Source organism: Sesamum indicum, linkage group LG8 (assembly GCF_000512975.1).
Source record: "Sesamum indicum cultivar Zhongzhi No. 13 linkage group LG8, S_indicum_v1.0, whole genome shotgun sequence".
Taxonomy (NCBI): Eukaryota; Viridiplantae; Streptophyta; class Magnoliopsida; order Lamiales; family Pedaliaceae; genus Sesamum; species Sesamum indicum.
In genome coordinates this window covers 1,041,477-1,059,452 of record NC_026152.1, presented here as the reverse complement: position 1 = coordinate 1,059,452, position 17,976 = coordinate 1,041,477, and the positions used below count along the sequence as shown (strand labels likewise).

At 35.3% G+C, this 17,976-nt stretch overlaps 1 protein-coding gene and 1 long non-coding RNA gene across 4 annotated transcripts; one reads left to right on the top strand and one right to left on the bottom strand.

The window, feature by feature from the left end:
* On the bottom strand, positions 589–8,014 carry LOC105167360. The gene is made up of 4 exons (XR_848249.2): positions 7,822–8,014; positions 1,271–1,369; positions 1,123–1,209; positions 589–914 (listed from the first exon to the last, which is right to left on the bottom strand). It is a non-coding gene; the product is annotated as an uncharacterized LOC105167360 (long non-coding RNA).
* Positions 8,491–16,898, top strand: LOC105167359 (DEAD-box ATP-dependent RNA helicase 50). 3 transcript variants are annotated; one of them, XR_002287711.1, is made up of 10 exons: positions 8,491–8,660; positions 9,174–9,652; positions 10,380–10,574; positions 11,221–11,408; positions 12,877–13,090; positions 13,984–14,115; positions 14,193–14,368; positions 14,573–14,839; positions 15,715–15,840; positions 16,673–16,898. XR_002287711.1 is itself a non-coding variant. In XM_020696438.1 (9 exons), exons 1-8 carry the CDS (start codon positions 8,546–8,548, stop codon positions 14,808–14,810), a joined length of 1,737 nt encoding a protein of 578 aa, XP_020552097.1. In that variant the 5' UTR covers positions 8,491–8,545; the 3' UTR covers positions 14,811–14,839; positions 16,673–16,898. The 3 variants fall into 3 exon arrangements, 1 of the variants encoding a protein (XP_020552097.1); XR_002287710.1 differs by having other exon boundaries at positions 15,615–15,840; XM_020696438.1 differs by lacking the exon at positions 15,715–15,840.

Genomic DNA, 17,976 nt, shown 5'->3' with positions numbered 1-17,976 from the left:
ACTCACCTAACTCATGTTTTCCTGTTGTTGCACGTGAGGGATGTTTAGGAGGGAAATTTTACCTCCAAATTGACTTCTCCCATAATGAGTTGCTTGTTTTTTTACCATGGAAACATACTTGCTTCTTCTAGAATTTGTTTCTCAACTACTTCTTCTCTATTGTTGTCAAGCCGGTGAAAATGTCTGAAGTTAGCCATATTAATTGCTTTTGTGGACAAGCTGCAAGGATACGTACCTCTTAGACTAACGAAAATTCGGGTCGTCAATTCCATGCATGTGCAAGAAGAAATGGTTGTGGGTTCTTTACTTAGGAGGATAATCCACTTTGTGCAAAGGCACATTTGATTATCCCTGGGCTGCTTTGTCGAATAAATAGAGTGGAAGAAGAGAATGCCAAGCTATGTCGAAGGAACAAAATCTTGTACTTCCTTTTGTTATTGTGTTTTTTTTTATAATATTTTGTAACATATGGAAATAGGAATATTTCAATTAACCTATTTTGCTTATAATATATTGAACCTTATGTTAAACAATAAAATGGAAGTGTAGAACTAAGATGAACTTGAAATGAAAGTACAGAAAATATTACTGGTGCCAAAAAAGAGTATATTTGATTTTCAATAGCGTCCATAAATTAGAGCAACATGCTCAGTACACAAAGCAACGGGACTGCTCAAAAAGAAATAAACAATAGCATAGTCACCTAAACATACACTTGAGATTTCGTTATTGAGCACCTCATATCAAGAATAATATATAGACTTCACAAAAACCAACTATAGACTTCACAAGAACCTTCAAATTCTGCATCATAACATCATTCCTTGCTTGCAAAAACCTTCAAATTCTATAGCATATTGCTCATTCCTTGCTTGTAGTGGTTTTTGACTTCTTTGTTAGAACTTGTTTCATCACTGTTTTTAAGTTGTTAAATGTGACAAACATTAGTCCATCCTCAACCAACAAACGCAAGTTGGATCCACTATCCTATGTACTAACACAACTTAACAACGCATGATTGTTGGGAAGTGGGGATGGTGCCATTGTAGCCTGAAGGTATGTAAACAAATAAATAAATAAGTTATACGCACTAATTTTTCACTTATAGTTAGTAATACTTACTTTTCCAACTTTTCCTTTTTGAGATGCCCATTTATTGCTCACGGCCATAGTTGTGGTTCCAGTTGCAGCCCTCGATCTTTTTCTTGCCTATAAACAAATAATTAAATATTAACAATTGTAATATAATATACATAATGAGCATACTTACAGTCAAATTTGAAACTTGAGCTTGTGACTGCACTTCATTGGACACACCCTCTTGCACTTCATTGGAAACTTCAACTTGCATATCATTGGGAATTTCAGCCTACAAACATGCAAAGAACAGGATTAAGTACAGAATTAACATACAAAATCTTGAAATTAAGAACAGAAATTTGTTTCGTGTTCATAATCCAAGGAGGCTACAAATTCCTCTACTTCTTTTCTGATTTCACAACTTTGTTTATTGTGGCCAACACCACCACAAAACTTGCACTTGATGTTGTAATAACCCTTCTTCATTCTTGTTAGTTTTTCGGATCCCTGGCTCATTTTCCTTTCTTGTTGGGTACTTTATCAAACTCTAATAAGATTGCTCTAGCAGGCTTGCCAACATTTCGTCCATAATTTGGTGGGGTTGGAGCAATATACCCAGTTTTTTTTTTTCATAACTGAGGTCTATTTATGGGTGCTATTGCAGGATCATAAACCTTCAGAAAGGTCTCAACCGTGTAATACTGGTGCACAAAATCTTCATGGTTCAGATGCTAACAAGCAATGGCACAACATGCATGATTGTAGGGGATTCCACTGAGATCCCACTTCCTACATGAACAGGTATGCTTTTGCAAATCAACCATAAACCGTGCTCCATTAGAGCATGCAACCTCATAAATGTAAATCATTTGATTTAATTGGGATACAATTTGAAGATAATATCTTCTTAATTCTTGGGCGCAATTTGCCTTTCCACTTTGACCTTGCTTTATCCCTACTTCTTGCATCCTTGTCATTAATCATGTTTTGCTCCACCCCAACGTTATAAACACTGATTTTTCCCTTGCATCCAAAATGAAATAGTTAAATGTTTCACATATATTATTTAAAAGCAAATCACACTTTGAAAAAATAGAGAAGTGAGATCTGCTCCATTGACTTGCAGGTTTGTCACTAAACCACTCATATACATCATTTGACAAAGAAGCCATTTCCTGCATCCTCCACTGCCACTCCTGAACTATAGTTGCTTTAGTTACATTCTACAAAGTTGTCCTAAAGGCATGTCCTCTGAAACCTATTGTTTTGAAGTTTCCATGCAAGTGCCTCACACAAAATCAATTATCAGCATTTGGGACTTCACTTTTTAAAGGCTGGAACCAAATCTTTTTATTTGTCAGAGATGAATGTATAAATCTCATCTCTGACAATTCCAAATCAAATTTAATAAGTTCAAAAAACCACCCCCAGGAAGCCCTTGTTTCCCCACTCACAACAGCATATGCAATAGGAAACAAATTATTATTTGAGTCCACAACAATTGTCAATAGTACTCCCCCAAAAAGCCCCTTCAAATGACACTCGTCCACTCTTATAACAATCCTACAACCTGCTTTAAAATCTTGTTTTAATGCACCGAAATAAACATAAAACTTATGAAACTTTCGAGTTGCATTACCATCTGTGCTATCTTGCATTGACATTAGAATTGAGGACTCTAGACTACTTCTTCTTAACTCTTTAGCATGATCCCATTTGTGCATGTTGTTTTTCATAAGACCTTTGAATTTTTTTAAAGCCTTTTCCTTAGTCCTATATGCTTGATGCTTGGAAATTGTCAATCTAGATCTTTTGCATACATCATGTTTGAATCCTTTCACACTTCTTTTAGGATCTGTTTTGAATTTATCCTCAAATTTCTTAGAAGACCATCTTGATGTGTAGTTTTTTTACTTTGTGATTCATACTACATTTGTGTTCTAAAATGTATTCTATTATTTGAAATACGCATTCCTTCTCCAATTTCACTGCATTAATCCTCCACTGACAACCTTCTTCTACACATCTTGCATACACTCTTGTGTTGTCATTTTTTTGGTAATCTTCATATTTCTTTTTGTCTTTGTAGCATGTGACTATATAGCCTCTCTAAATTATGTCTTATTACTGAACAATATTCTTAATTCAAAGACATGATTCATTATATTAGCAGCATTGAAAACAGGAGGTTTGTTCTTCCTTTCCCCTATCAGACTCTAAATCAGAATGAAGTTCATCCACATTGTTGAGCACATCAACATCAGATTCAAATTCTGTATCATCCTTGTCCCCTGTTTCAGTCCCTGCATCATCCCTATCCCCTGTATCAGTTCCCTCCTCATTTTTCGCACCATCAATACAATCAAATTCACTGTCTTCAAGCTCACTATCTTCATTATTCCTTTCTGCGACATCATTTCCCCTATCCCTATCCATGTCTAAGTCCACATTATTCCCTAAGTCGACTCTAACTGATCAATTAATGGCTTAGATGACTCTACTCATAGTAGTTAGTGACGCACGACGCACAATGGCGCCAAGGGCTCCTGGAGTCATGGCGCATGGCGCAGCGCGCGCTTTTTCGAAGGTTCATGCAAAAATAATAAATAATCTATATATTTATATAATTAGTTAAATAAGACATATAAAACAATAAATTCAACATAACAAAACTTCATATAAGTAAAATGACCAATGTTGAACCATTGAAGGATAGCAAAAGTCATAAAGGTTCAAATAAATCCTAAATAGTTTATCAAAAAACAAATAAGCCTAAATCTAATCATCTGATTCTACTAGATAATCTTTAGGTTCTTCACTTTCATTTCCATCATCTCCATTTTCGTCAGTAGATATATACTCAGCCTCTTCTTCAGAATCATCGAAGTTTTCTTCTTTGTCCTCTTCTTCTTCATCAATTAGATTTAGACGGCGTCCACTAGATTTAGATGAAGAGGCTTTTTTGCTAGCTTTTGAAGAAGACGCCTTTGATTTACCCCTTGGTTCTATTGTAGATTGAGATTGCAAACTATAAGCATCTTCATCAACCCCGGCAACTCGTGCAACATCACCCCAAGTCAAGTCATCATCTTCAAATACTGTAGCATTCTCTTCATCACTATCAAGAGTCAATTTCCCTAACAACCACTTATTACTCTCATCAATTTCATCCAAAATAATAGGATCTATTGTATCACGTGCATCATATCGCCTCCTCAAAGCTCTATCATACTTGATGAAAACTAGATTATTGAGGCGTTTTTGCTCCAATTTATTTCTTTTCTTAGAATGAAGTTGCATAAATTTAAATTTGTGATTTAGTAACACTTAAATAAAAATTATATCTATCAAATACTAATATAAAGTAGCATACTTACATGTTCAAAAACACTCCAGTTTCGCTCACAACCCGATGAACTGCAGGTTAGGCTCAAAATTTTGATTGCAAAATTTTGCAAATTCGAAGTTGTTCCTCCAAAATGAGTCCACCATTCAGCTAGACATTTCAAAAATTAAAAAACTTAATATAAGTATGTAGCATATAGTTCAAAAATTAACTTTTATTAAAATTATAAAATATAATTCTCATTACCTGGTGCTTTTGTAGTCCTATGTCTTATTGCAAAAGGCATCCCAAAAAGTCCTTCTGCTTTTTTGTACGTTGAAAGTTCACTAATAATTTTATCTTGAAATTCAGTAGTTGGAACCAGTCTCCAAATGCAAGTATATAAACCTTGCATAACCTCTGTATCTTGTTCTATATTAGGATGTGCATAAAAGAACTCCAGGTTCAAGTAGTAACCAGCTACATGCAAAGGCCTATAAAGTTGAACATTCCATCTAGCACCAATCAATGCAAACACATCTTTATACTTCTCTTCATTGTTGGAAAATGAAGCAGCAATAGCTTCCTTGGCTCGGTCCGTGGCTTCATAAATATAACCAATGGTGGTTTTCTTTCACCATCTACCAATCGAAGCACCTTGACTAGTGGACCAACAATTTTAATAATGTAAAGGACATGGTTCCAAGATGACACTTGCTACTAATTTGCCTTGTGCTTCTCTCGTATACCTACTCTTAGTCCACTGTTCAGATATAAACATCTTCCTCAAATTCCCTTTTTGAACATTGAAATCGCTTCAAAGTTAGAAATGCAGTGGCAAAGCGAGTTTTTGCTTGCCTAACCATCTCTCTACTTTTAGTAAAATCTCTCATAATATCTAAGAGAGGTGGCCTATTATATGTGTAGGCATTAATCATCACACCCCGCTCATATGTCTTTTTCAAATTAGGAAGTTTGAAGATATCTTCAAACATCAAATCTATACAATGAGCTGCACAAGGCGACCAGTATAAATGTGGGTATTTTGCTTCTAACAATGATCTTGTTATTGAATAGTAAGTAAAGAATTAAAAAATAAAATATTAAATAATAAAATTAGATAATAAGTAAAAGAACATAAAGTATATAAATTATTTTTAAAAGAACTCTCACCAGCTAAAATGTTTGCGCTTGCACTGTCTGTAACCACTTGAATCACATTTTTCTCCCCAACAAGTTGCACATACTTATCTAGCAACTCAGACATTTTCTCGCCTGTGTGAGTATACGATGATCCATCCACAGATTCTATGAATTTGCTTCCTTTTGGGCTATTCACCAAAAAATTAATGAGCCTCCTTTGTCTTGTATCAGTTCAACCATCTGTCATTAACGTGCAATCGTATTTAGCCTGAATCTCATCATGGTCTTTCAAAATGAGACGGGTGTGTTCCAATTCCTTCTTCAAATAAGTGACCCTAACTTCATGATAGCCAGGGGGCTTCATACCAGGGCCAAATTGGCCAAGAGCTTCAATTGCTGGTCCAAAACTATCTGCTCTTACGGTGTTGAATGGGATCCTCGTATCGTACCTCCACCGACAAAACTTTTGTACGGCATACTCCCTCATTTTCTTCCTATTCTCATCAAACAACTTCCCACCATCTTTGTTTTTTCTTTGTTTTACTACTCATGAGCATCTTTCATAAAATATAGGTCAATAGGACCCATTGATCTTGGCTTTTTTTGTTGCATTTTTTGTGCAACAAAAACAGATTGTGATGAGCCTCCTTCAGACGGATGCTTGCCATGGCTAATATCTTTTATTTGAGTTTCCTAGTTCCACTGCTCTTGTTCTTCAGCAATATCATTAAAATGTAGTATTGCATCCATCTGGTCTTTTAGTTGTTTCTTTTTTTCCACATATTCTCTAATCTCAGCCCTCACATGCTCGAGACATTTCAGACACAATTTGGTATTACAAAAACCACCAATAAGGTATTGTTTGTGTCTCGTAATCCCTCCTTTGTGTACTTATGCACAAAAGTTACACTTGACAGCATTTGTGTTGTTAGGATCAGGTAAGGATGCATAATTCCATCCTGGATCCTTCCGGTTTGAAGCTTCAGACATTCTTAAATAAATAAAGATTAATCTGAAAATAAAATAAAAAAATAAGTTTGGATGTATTATATGATAAAAATTAATTTAACTCACCAAAAAATAAAGAAATATTATATTTTAAAAATACAGATACTTTTAATATTTTTTCAAAAAAAAATACAGATTACAGATTTAAAAAAAATACAGATTACAGATTTTCAAAAAAAAATACAGATTACAAATTTAAAAAAAATACAGATTACATAATTAAATAAATATTTTAAGAACTTTAAGTATGCTGCATCATGCATGCAGTTTTGATTTTTGAGTTTCATGATTTTTGGCAAAAATCTACAATAGATATCAACATAAAGATACAATAAAAAGTAATTACTTTAGATCAAAGTCATACCGTTGAAGTGTGAACATCAGCGGCAGGAGAGAAGATGCTTATAAGAAGAGAAGAAGAGAAGAAGAGAATTAGAGAAGAAAGGAAGATGTGTTGGCACTGGCAGAGGAATCGTAGAAGAGAAAAAGAGAGAACTGAAGAGTCATGCATGGCAAATTCCTTTTTTAAAATAGGGTTTATTTATTTTTTTTAAAATTCATGGGCCTGGGCGGGCTGCAGCCCACTGCCCAGGCCCCTTCACTATGGCGCGCCTGGGCAATGCTGAAATAGAGCCCAGGCGGGCGCTAAGGCAACGCCATGGTGAAGGCGCGCGCCTTAGTGCTTGAGTGTTCGGAACATCTATATGGGCATCTAAGTAAATTGTCATATCTTTGTTTTTCATTCCATTCCTTGTCATATATCCATCACCCATTTACAGTAACTCAGTTTGATATATTACAAGCCTCCATTTCTTTCTATCAATCTTAAAATATCTTTTTTTTTTCCCCAAATAACTCAACTGTTCCACCAAACTATCAGTGTAACTAAGACATAAAAACTCTAAATTAAAGTAATCAAAGGTGCTAACAATCCCCCCTACATACATGGCTTCAAGCTCATTAACAAAGGACCCTCCATGATGTACTTTTAAGGTAATTTGTACAATATCATTTGTTCCAAAAAAATTCAGTACTTTATCAACAACTAGCAACCAACAAAATAATTAAAATACACCAAAAATAGTAAGGAACCACAAAACAGCAAGGAGACCACACCACCATTAAGTAAGAAAATTGTCAGACATTTCTACAAACACAGGATCATAATATCACAAAATGACAACAATGTTGTGTTAAAACATTTATAAAAAACCAAATCAACTAAAAAAAAATCGGCAATAGAATTATTACAGGTCCTTACTTACCGTCCTGAGGATTTTCACCGTTGTTTAAGTGCGCCGGCCTCAAAGACATCGTCAATGCCTCTCAGATATATATTGTTCTGCTTCTTCCCATCTAATCTCTAGAAGTCCGACCAAGGATGGAGGAAGATTTGGAGCGAGATTGGGGATTTCTCTAATTTAGGGTTTAGGGATGGAGGAAATGGAAGATGATTCTTCAATCTCAACCCCAATGACTAACAGCCTCACGTGACCCCCACTTGATTTAACGGCACGTGCACTACGCGTACCTTTTTCCATTAAGTATTAACGGAAAAATTTAATTGGGACTAACCATGCAATAATTTTTAACATTTTGGGACCAAAAAGTAACTCCCATAAATCATGAGACCAAAAAGGAGACCTTCGCTTCTTTGTGGGACCAAATATGCAATTTAGCCGCTTCCTAACATCAGAATTAGTTCAATCATAATTTTTTATTTTTCTATAAAAAATTGATTGATTAAATTCAATCAAAACTTGATTTGATTAAAAATATTGTGATAGAATAATTTAATTGAAAACAGAAAACCTAAAATATAGAGGGGATAGGACACAAGAAAGAGAAAAATTTGGATATTGGTTTTTTAAACGAATTTGATTTAATTATTTAATTTAAAAACACATCAAAATGTTTCAATTTATTTTATGCATAGATTTTAGGATTATCCTCTCTCTCTCTCTCTCTCTCTCTCTCTCGTGTTTTGCCATGGCAAATGTGCTGGAGATTTTCACTGTTCTCAGTTCATCAGTTTCCACACTTTCAGGGCGCCGTAGACCGCGGCTCGTGTGCGAAGCTGTCCCACAATTATCCCCTCACCAAGGTTATCCTTCACCTTTTTCGTCTTCTGTTTTCCCTTTAATTTACCCACTCAACGTTATCAAGTTGTATACGATTTTAACTTGGTCGCCATTTACGAAGTTAAGACGAAATTTTGCAAAACTACTGAGGTTGTTTCTGGTGGTAATAATATTGATGTTATATTTTGAAAGTTAGCTAGATTTTGGCAGAAACTTTTGACATCGCTTCATATTTTCAGGGGATGTGATATTGTAGTTTTCTTCTATGAGAAACGAAAGTTGGAATTTTTGGATTAGAATTTTCAGTATTCAATTCATTTTTAACCGTTTCTTTTTTTTTAATATTATAGCACAAGGATGATAGACATAATTTAAATTATGTTAGGAGCATAGATGAGAATTGAATTTGGAAATAAGAGAATTTGTGGTGAAAAATCAAGTTCAAGCTTGTACAAGTGCCAATTCCAACGTGCTAAAATGTATATTCCTAACTGTTAATTCTCATGGTGACTTGCACATGTATTTTGGTGGCCCAGCTGGTGGTGGTGCAACAAGCCGGAGTTTTGGGAGGCTAAAAGTGCAGAGAGTAAAGAATCTAGTTAAAGAAAGTTACAGAAAAAAGAAACAAGGCAATGATCTTGAAGATGAGGAACAGAAAGCAGAAACTTCTCCATCCCATGTGGAGGTTGTATCCTATGATGGGTCTGATCTGTTGGATGAACAGGAGGTTGTCAATGTTCAGAAAGATACTTCAAAAGCCTTCCGCTCTTCTAGTAAATCCACAGGACAAGTTTCTTCTTTTTTGGATTTTTCTGCCACTTCCTCGAAAGGATGGCGTAATGTGGAACAAATTCACAGCTATCGGCCTAAGGTGGATGGCATCCCCAAGAAAGGACAAAAGTTAAAAGCTAATAGTGACTTTTTTAGCAGAAAGTCATTTAAGGAGTTGGGCTGTAGCGACTACATTATTGAATCTTTGAGGAGCCTGCAATATGTGCGCCCTTCGCATATTCAGGTGTGTCAGCTAAGTGTTAAATTTTTCAATCCATAATCATCAGCATTCTCATGCCACTTTGGGCATCTCATTTCAGAATATTGAATTAAGAGTTACTTGGAGTTTCTTGAATGACTTATTGTAACACCTCAATATATTGCATCTGCTCTGGCCATTAATATTTTATGCCATCAGCATTGGGCTTTGGTCACATCCTCAATTTATATCTTGCCAATAATGTAAGATTGGAACTTGTTATCATTTTCTCGTGCTAACCAGCAAGTTTGCTGCATTAGTCTTTCGTAAATGATGCATGTTTTGTGTTTTTTCCTGATTTTTCTCTGCAGATACTGATCCATGCGCTGGCTCTTTTGTCTATTGTTCAAGTTTATGGTTTGTGTTTTGCATGTGAAACTTTTCCTATGTCCTTTGCCTGTAGTTTGATTGATGCTTTATGATCTCTGTGACATTGATTACAGTTTGATTGATTACGTCGATTCAAAACATTAAGCATTGTTTGTATTTAAGGAAATAAAGACTGCTTTTGGACCCTTATATGCTGCTTAAAAGTAGTTTCAGCTGGCTCATGCTCTTTTTCTGCTGCAACTTTATCCAACTTGTAACAGAGCAAGGCAAATGCAATGATGTATTTTCACTTTCTTTTTTGGAATATCTTTGATTCACTTTTCTACTTTTGGTTTGGGAGATACACCATGTAGTTTTGTTATACAAGCTAATGTTGTTGCAGGCTATGGCATTTGCACCAGTTTTAGGTGGAAAGAGTTGTGTAATGGCTGATCAGAGTGGATCTGGTAAAACTTTGGCGTATCTAGTTCCACTTGTACAGCGTCTTAGACAAGAAGAACTTGAAGGGCTTAGCAAATCAGCGTCACAAAGTCCTCGAGTTGTTATTCTGGTCCCTACTGCAGAGCTGGCTTCACAGGTCTGATATCGCGTCAGTGGGCATAATTAACTCATTGTATTATGTTTTGTTCATAGTTCTAATTTGGTGTCTCACTTTTGTTCACTATGTTTTTTCTCGACAATGACAACTCAATGCCTGTCTTTCTAAACATGATATGGGTATTGTTTGCTCCCTCAAAACTGCAATCTGCTACTCCTTTTAGGTGTATAGGCAACATTTAAATAAAATTGCCAAACTTGAAAATTGTGTTTCACAGTCATTGATTCTCTCTCTCTTTCTTTTTTTGCCTCCCATCGAATGACTTTGAATTTATAGTTGTTCAAAGGGAATAGGTTCAAACAATTTGCAGACTTTGTTGGGCCTGTTGTCTTCTTTTATTTAGTCTCTGATGCTTGACGTATGGCGTGTAGTAAGCAGTTTTATCAAAGAGAATTCATATATTTTTATATGGAGTGGATAAAATTAAAACAACAAAAGAATGATTTGTAAAATTTGATTTGCTTGCTACTTTCCTTTCTTCCTCTAAAGTTATTATGGAAGGCATATGTTCTTATTGTAAGAATAGTGCTTTGTGCTTCTGGGGCACTATATATCCCACATTTGCTGCAGTTTGATCCTGTCTCAGTATTTGCATCTTCTTACACATCTAAAACTGCATTTTCAGGTTTTGAGTATTTGCCGATCGCTCTCAAAAGTTGGTGTTCCTTTCCGCTCTATGGTTGCTACTGGTGGCTTCCGGCAGAGAACTCAACTGGAGAATCTTAGACAGGGTATAGATGTTCTAATTGCTACTCCTGGTCGATTCATGTTTCTACTTAAGGAGGGATTCCTGCAGTTAACAAACCTTAAAAGGTTCAGGTGTTATACTTCTGTTTTAGTGACTTTTCCAGTTACTGCTTAATTAATTCATTCCGTACCAGTGCTTTCATTTTTTAACTTTTTCTGGTGAAATATATATTCATAACTTATATGTGATTCTAGAGTATTGAATTGACCAAATTTGTGTGAACTTCAGCACTTACGGTAATGCCAATAGGAGAATTTTCCCAGAAATCATTGTTTACTGTCGAGCTCATGCTGTTAAAATGGATCTGCATAGGGTGAAGGATAAGCTGTGCATCAGATGTTCTTATGAAATAATTTACAATCGAAAGGTGGTTTAATTGTGAATGTTGCATTTGTTAGGGCCTTGGGGAATATAACGAATCAAGAAAGAATATAGCAGAAATTTAAGTTTGGTTCAGTTAGTTAGCAATTTGGTTTCTACTATGCAACTTTGACTAAAATGGTTTATCATATTCTATTGATTGGCTCAGTAGTGAAAGATTAAAAACTAAAAATACTAGCTGGGACATCTCCCAGAATTTACTATAAAATTCAACTAATGGGCAATTTGCTGATTGAGATTTTACATAACAGTCAAGGCATTAGAAAGAGACAATATTCAACCTGTTTTGCAAAAATGACAAGCACATCTCAAAAGAGCTCAACACCTTTAACTGAAAAGAGATGTAGATATTGACATATATATACATAACTCATAAAAGAACTGACGGATTAAAATTTTCATAATTGAGCTTCTTTTTTTATCGAATTTCTCATCACTGTTGATTAGACCTCTGAAAGAACTGTCTCCTTTGCTTAGATGCAAGATTCGTTCATACACTATAAACCTGTTATTTTAGTGGGGAATACTAGCGATTAACCTCTACCTAAATCTTAAAATATATGTGTTCCACTTCACTGCAATTTTGTATCTTCCAAAACACCGCCTGCATCAGATTTACATATGTAATCCAAGAGTTGCATTCTTCTTCTGTATCTTAAAAGAATCTCATTTAGGAACATATTGAACCTTGGCCGTGGAACTCATACGATATAGTGTCTCTCAACACACAATTTAATCTCATTTTTCATTCCTTATGATCTATTTATCTATTTGTTTCCAGTTGATAAAGTTTTAAGATTTTTTTCTTTTTAACAAGGAGCAGTTTTCATGATCATACTTTAAATTCCTTAAATATGCAAATTTATCTTGACCAATTATTTGATACCTCAAACTAGACTGATAGGAGGAAAACATTAACCAGTTCTTATGCATCTCTAGATGTGATATGAGAATAACCAATTACTTCTGAAACTAAGGTAAAAAAGAATAAAATTATATCTTATGTTCACAAGTCTAGATATATTGGACATGAGTTAACCAATGAAGTAGTCACTAAAACAAATTCAATGTGGAATGAATAAACTAGTTTTCTTCAAAGATGACGTATGTTCTTGTGACTTGCTAAACCATCTTTCAATTGTTATGCTTCAGTGCCATACTTGATGAGGTAGATATACTCTACAATGATGAAGATTTTGAGCTTGCATTACAAAGTTTGGTCAACTCGGCACCTGTCACGGCTCAATATCTATTTGTAACTGCCACCCTACCTGTAGACATATACAACAAAGTAGTTGAAGTTTTCCCTGACAGTGAGGTTATAATGGGTCCTGGTATGCATCGCACAAGCCCGAGACTGGAGGAGGTATTTATATATTTATACTTCCGTTTGATATCGTATTATGGTCAAGGTGTGAGCCCAAGAAATTATTGCACTTATATTTTATCAAAGCCATCTGGTTCTCTAAAAGACAAACCTTCCATCTACAAAGGTAAATGAACATCAATCATTGAATTCTTCTGTGGAAACCTAGGGAAGAAGAACATAAAGAAAAAAGAATTAGATTTTTTTTCAGTTATTGTCGTTCCTGTTACTATTTGAGATTGGACTGGGATCAACATTTGTAAATATCCCTTTCAAATAGGAAATGGAGTATCTTATCTCCTTGCTTTTCTATGTGTTACTTGTGGTTGCTATTTCTCTATCTGCAAAATGAATTTGTGCTAGGAATCTTAAGTTGATAAATTACTCATCTCCAGTTTAATCTTGCCTTTGGACAAGAAATAGGACTCAGGTCACTTAGACGTTTTTGTTTCAAATCATCCTGCTTATAATGACTATAATATGAGTTCATGATAACTCCTTCAACAATGGATATAACTATGTTGAAAAGGTGCTATATCTCCGTGACTTTTCTGTTGTGAACTAGTAAACGATTATGCAACTTGTGTGGTATTAGACATTTGGGGAAGAGGTGAATTCTGATATAATATGGTGGTTCTACATCAGAATCTGGAAAGATAGTTTCACTAGATTCACTGTGTCCTCTAGAGCCTTTCTCTGTCATGTCATCTTTCCTCATGCTCGAATGTGTCCCTGTCATTGTACTTCATGTTAGATTTCAGATCCATCTTGTCAAACTAAACATAAATACTGGCATTTGGCATTATAACCTTCAAGTGATACTGCAATTTTTACCTTTTCCTAAAGAATAAACTAGTAGATTTTTCAACTTTCTGATTAGATTTAGTGTCTAGATCCTCATCGACTGCAGTGGAGACGAGGAAACAGAACGAACTCCTGATACAGCCTTCCTCAACAAGAAAAATGCTCTTATGCATCTTGTTGAAGAAAGTCCAGTGAAGAAGACAATTGTATTCTGTAACAAGGTATCTTCAAGATTTAACGGGCAGCAACTTTTCACCTTTCTGTTCCTTACAGGATTTCTCTTCTTTGCCATATGCAGATTGAAACATGCAGAAAGGTTGAAAATGCATTGAAACGCTTTGATCGAAATGAAATCCGTATAAAAGTCTTACCGTTCCATGCTGCTTTAGAACAAGAATCAAGGCTTGCAAATATAGAAGCATTTCGTAACTTCCCACCAAACAACATTTCCATGTTCTTGGTTTGCACAGATAGGTATGATATTGCTTTCTTTATTCCTTTTGGATACCCCAAACTTTTTAATTCTCTTTGTATATATCATGCTTACTTTAGATATATCTGCTTTTGTAACTAAATTCTCAATGATGATTAATCAAAGATATGGCTCCTGCCGTATTTTGCAGAGCCTCCCCGGGGATTGTGATAAATCAAAGATGTGCCCCCTGCCGTATTTTGCAGAGCATCCCGGGGAATTGACTTTGCGGGTGTAGATCATGTAGTGCTCTTTGACTTTCCCCGGGATCCAAGTGAATATGTACGTCGTGTTGGAAGAACAGCCAGAGGTGCTGGAGGTAAGGGGAAAGCCTTTGTTTTTGCTGTTGGTAAGCAAGTTTCTCTTGCAAGGAGGATCATTGAAAGAAATCAAAAAGGGCACCCGTTGCATGATGTGCCTTCTGCATATGAGACGCTGAGGTAGACCAGCTTTGTTGAGGTGGAAACTAACCTGTAAGTTGATTATCAGTTTTGGAGAACTTGAATTGAATTTTCATCTTCCAGGAATTTCATGGTCTGCATAAGCTTTCCTTCTCTATGGGGTGTCAGGGGTAACCAGGGGCTTCTCCATTATTCGGAACTTCTCCGACAGTTATACTCAGAAATCTTGTAAATTGCCTATATTGTGGGAAAAAATTATAAAATAAGCTTCACTGCATGTACGAATTACAGTTTCTTAGATCTTCTCTATATTGCCCCCCATTCCTTGGATTTCTGCATTCTTTTTCAGGAGCTTAGGCCTTTATCTGGCAAGAACTCGCTTATATCTTTCTTAAAGAAAAAAGAAAACAAAATTTCTTATATTGTTATTTCCTCTATTAAGTTGCAATCCGGTCATCTAGTGGAGGTGTAAGTTGAATCCTAAAGAAATATCCCTCGAGTCGCTACTGCTCTACTCTCTCTCTCTCGCCCACATACATGCCTACTCTCTCTCTCTCACTCTTTCTCACACACAAAAGAATGCTGCACGTATTACAAGATTTTTGTGTGAAAAATGCATCTGACTTGGTGGAGGTGGTTTTATGCGTTATTGGAGAACTAGAACAGCATGAAGCAAATAATCAGTTCCTTTATAGCCGACTTAAACTTTTTCCTTCTTTCCAAACATGGCAACTAGAATTTGGCCATACTATGAATAACACCAGAAATTTCTGAATGCTTTCATTCACTATTGCATGCGTTAGTGTACTGGTTTAACTAGTGAATCATAAACTTATATTTGTAACAGTGTCTTTGGGATGACATAACTCAAAGAATACCACGTGGAGCAGTTAGAAAAGAGGACAAAGGGGCTTTGACGTCCAATTATTTTGTCTTTTCTGCTGCAGTTTTCTTTAGGATTTATGTGGCTATTTTCTGTGTCATGGCCGTTTTTGGGAGCTTCCTCAATTATCGTACAGTGCTGAGGATCTGCTGATTTCAACTCAAAGAAGACTGACTGTCTACCCTTAAAAGTATGCCCATATTTCTATGCATTGGTTCAAATTCCCATCCTTCCTCTGTCATGCATACAGTTTCTCAGCTATGCCATTGATCAAGAAATCACAATATGATATACTTTCTCTGGTTTTTTGAAAATGGCTGGTTCCTTCACCTAATCTATCAAAAAACAAACGGAAAGAGGCTTTGGGACTAAACTTGCCAACTTTTTGAATTTTGTGATGCTTTAAGAAACTTCATAAAGCTTGGGACAAGATTCGAATATATCCCTGTTCTATGGGACTGTAAAAGATGCAATTCTGTCATTCATTTATGTTGCATGTGGTTTCTAACGGCAGCGAAATTCTTACTAGCTTGTCCTCTTTCTGAATCATTGTACTTTTCAGTTCTTCTCCAATTCATGCATGCATATTTTTTCTGAATGATGAATCAGCCTCCTTTATGTACTAGATCATTGTTTATCTCTGAATAAATCTCATCTTTTTGCTTAACCTCTTTTGCCATTTTTCCACAAATAGCATTTGCCCACATGTACCATGACATTTTAAAGTATCGTACTAATACTCAACGATGAACGTCATTCCTTGAGCAGTCCCTGTATATCGATGACGATGACCATGACCATCAGCTTCCCTGAAACTTTTACCCTCTCAGTTACCGTTGTTTTTCATTTTCTGTATATACCAAATTGTTGAATGCGAAGATGCACAATTACTTTTTTTAAAGTTAAGTATCTTGTACAGTCCGACTACTGCTCTCTCCTTAATGTTAGTCTGCATATTTGTGATTTTGTCAGTCACTTTGTGCATAGAACTAAGCCTCACTCAAGTTTCTTCACATTTGCAGCTAACTATGACCACGGACATGTTAAAATGTCCAAATGCTGATGCCTGGAGCGGAAGTTCGAAAATTGTATTTATTTTGTGCACAATACCCTCAAACATAGACCTTTTGATGTTAAATGATATTTCTCTCTGTTGTTTGTATTGGCTACAATGACTAGAGGTGTGAGTTGAATCGAGTCGGCTTGACTCAAGTTTGAAATTAAGTATTTAAAAGTTTATGATATCAATTGCGAGTTTTTTATTTTTATTTTTTGTTACCTATGTTGTTGATGATACAGGCTCGCTGGAACTTTTATTTTTTCTTAACATTGATTTAATTTTTTTTTTAAATTAATTCATTTTATCTTTTATTGTTATTACATTTGGTTATAGCTACAACTTGTGTCAGAAAAACAAGAGCGCACATTTAAAATGTTCTAACTCGCCAAATTGACCGTTAAACAAGTTGAATTTGACCAATTCAAACCGTTCCATCTGAATAAATAGTTAGGAAAAATTTTATTTTTGGTCCCACGTAACAGGTCCTATTCAATTTTTGTCTCATTCTTTACAAGAATCTCAATTTTCAAGACAATATCTTTCGATTTGTCTTGAGGTCAAATAATTCTAGAATAACCCTTGCTTATTAGGTTGGATCAAAATTTTCTTTAAAATAAGTTCGCTGGCTTTCAACAGTAATCTAGGATCAAGAACAATTTCAATAAAGACCTGTCCTGTTGCCATTCCTAATACTTCCGCCCACTACAACACTTAACTACAAGAAGCATCGTAGTGTAAGTTCCACTGGTTTCAAGAATTAAAATTTTCACATTAATTGAGGAAACTTACAAACAAACACAACATATACATTGGTGTAGATAGAATTCTGTCAACATACACATCATGTTGTCAAACTATTTGTTGCAATTACTCTTGTGAAGAATAACTTAATCAACCTCTAACAAGCAAATAACAAATGAACAGAGCCAAAAGTAAGGAAAGAATTAATGAGAGTAATTGCCAATATTTCAAGAAGCCTTTGTTCCTATAAAAGTTATTTGTAAAACGAAAATTTTACATATGCAATTTCTAGTACTACACCGTAACACCAAAATTTTCAAGAATTTCTTGCAAAAAAATTACAAATGTTTGGACTTGCAAAAACTGACAGTGAGGGGGTGAGTGGCTGTTGCTTACAGATGATTTTCTTTGCTTCAGATGGAAGCCCACCTTCATTAGTGCAGTCGAATTTGATCTAACATCTTGAAGTAATGAACAATGTCGATGGGTTATTTCCATCTACTCATGGAACAAACAATTTGCCTT

Excerpts from the sequence above, each read along its gene's own strand:
- LOC105167359 (XM_020696438.1), top strand. The coding sequence starts at position 8,546 with ATGGCAAATGTGCTGGAGATTTTCACTGTTCTCAGTTCATCAGTTTCC. Across the intron at positions 13,091-13,983 it reads CAAGCCCGAGACTGGAGGAG|ATCCTCATCGACTGCAGTGG; the intron begins GTATTTATATAT and ends TTTAGTGTCTAG. Across the intron at positions 14,116-14,192 it reads CAATTGTATTCTGTAACAAG|ATTGAAACATGCAGAAAGGT; the intron begins GTATCTTCAAGA and ends TGCCATATGCAG.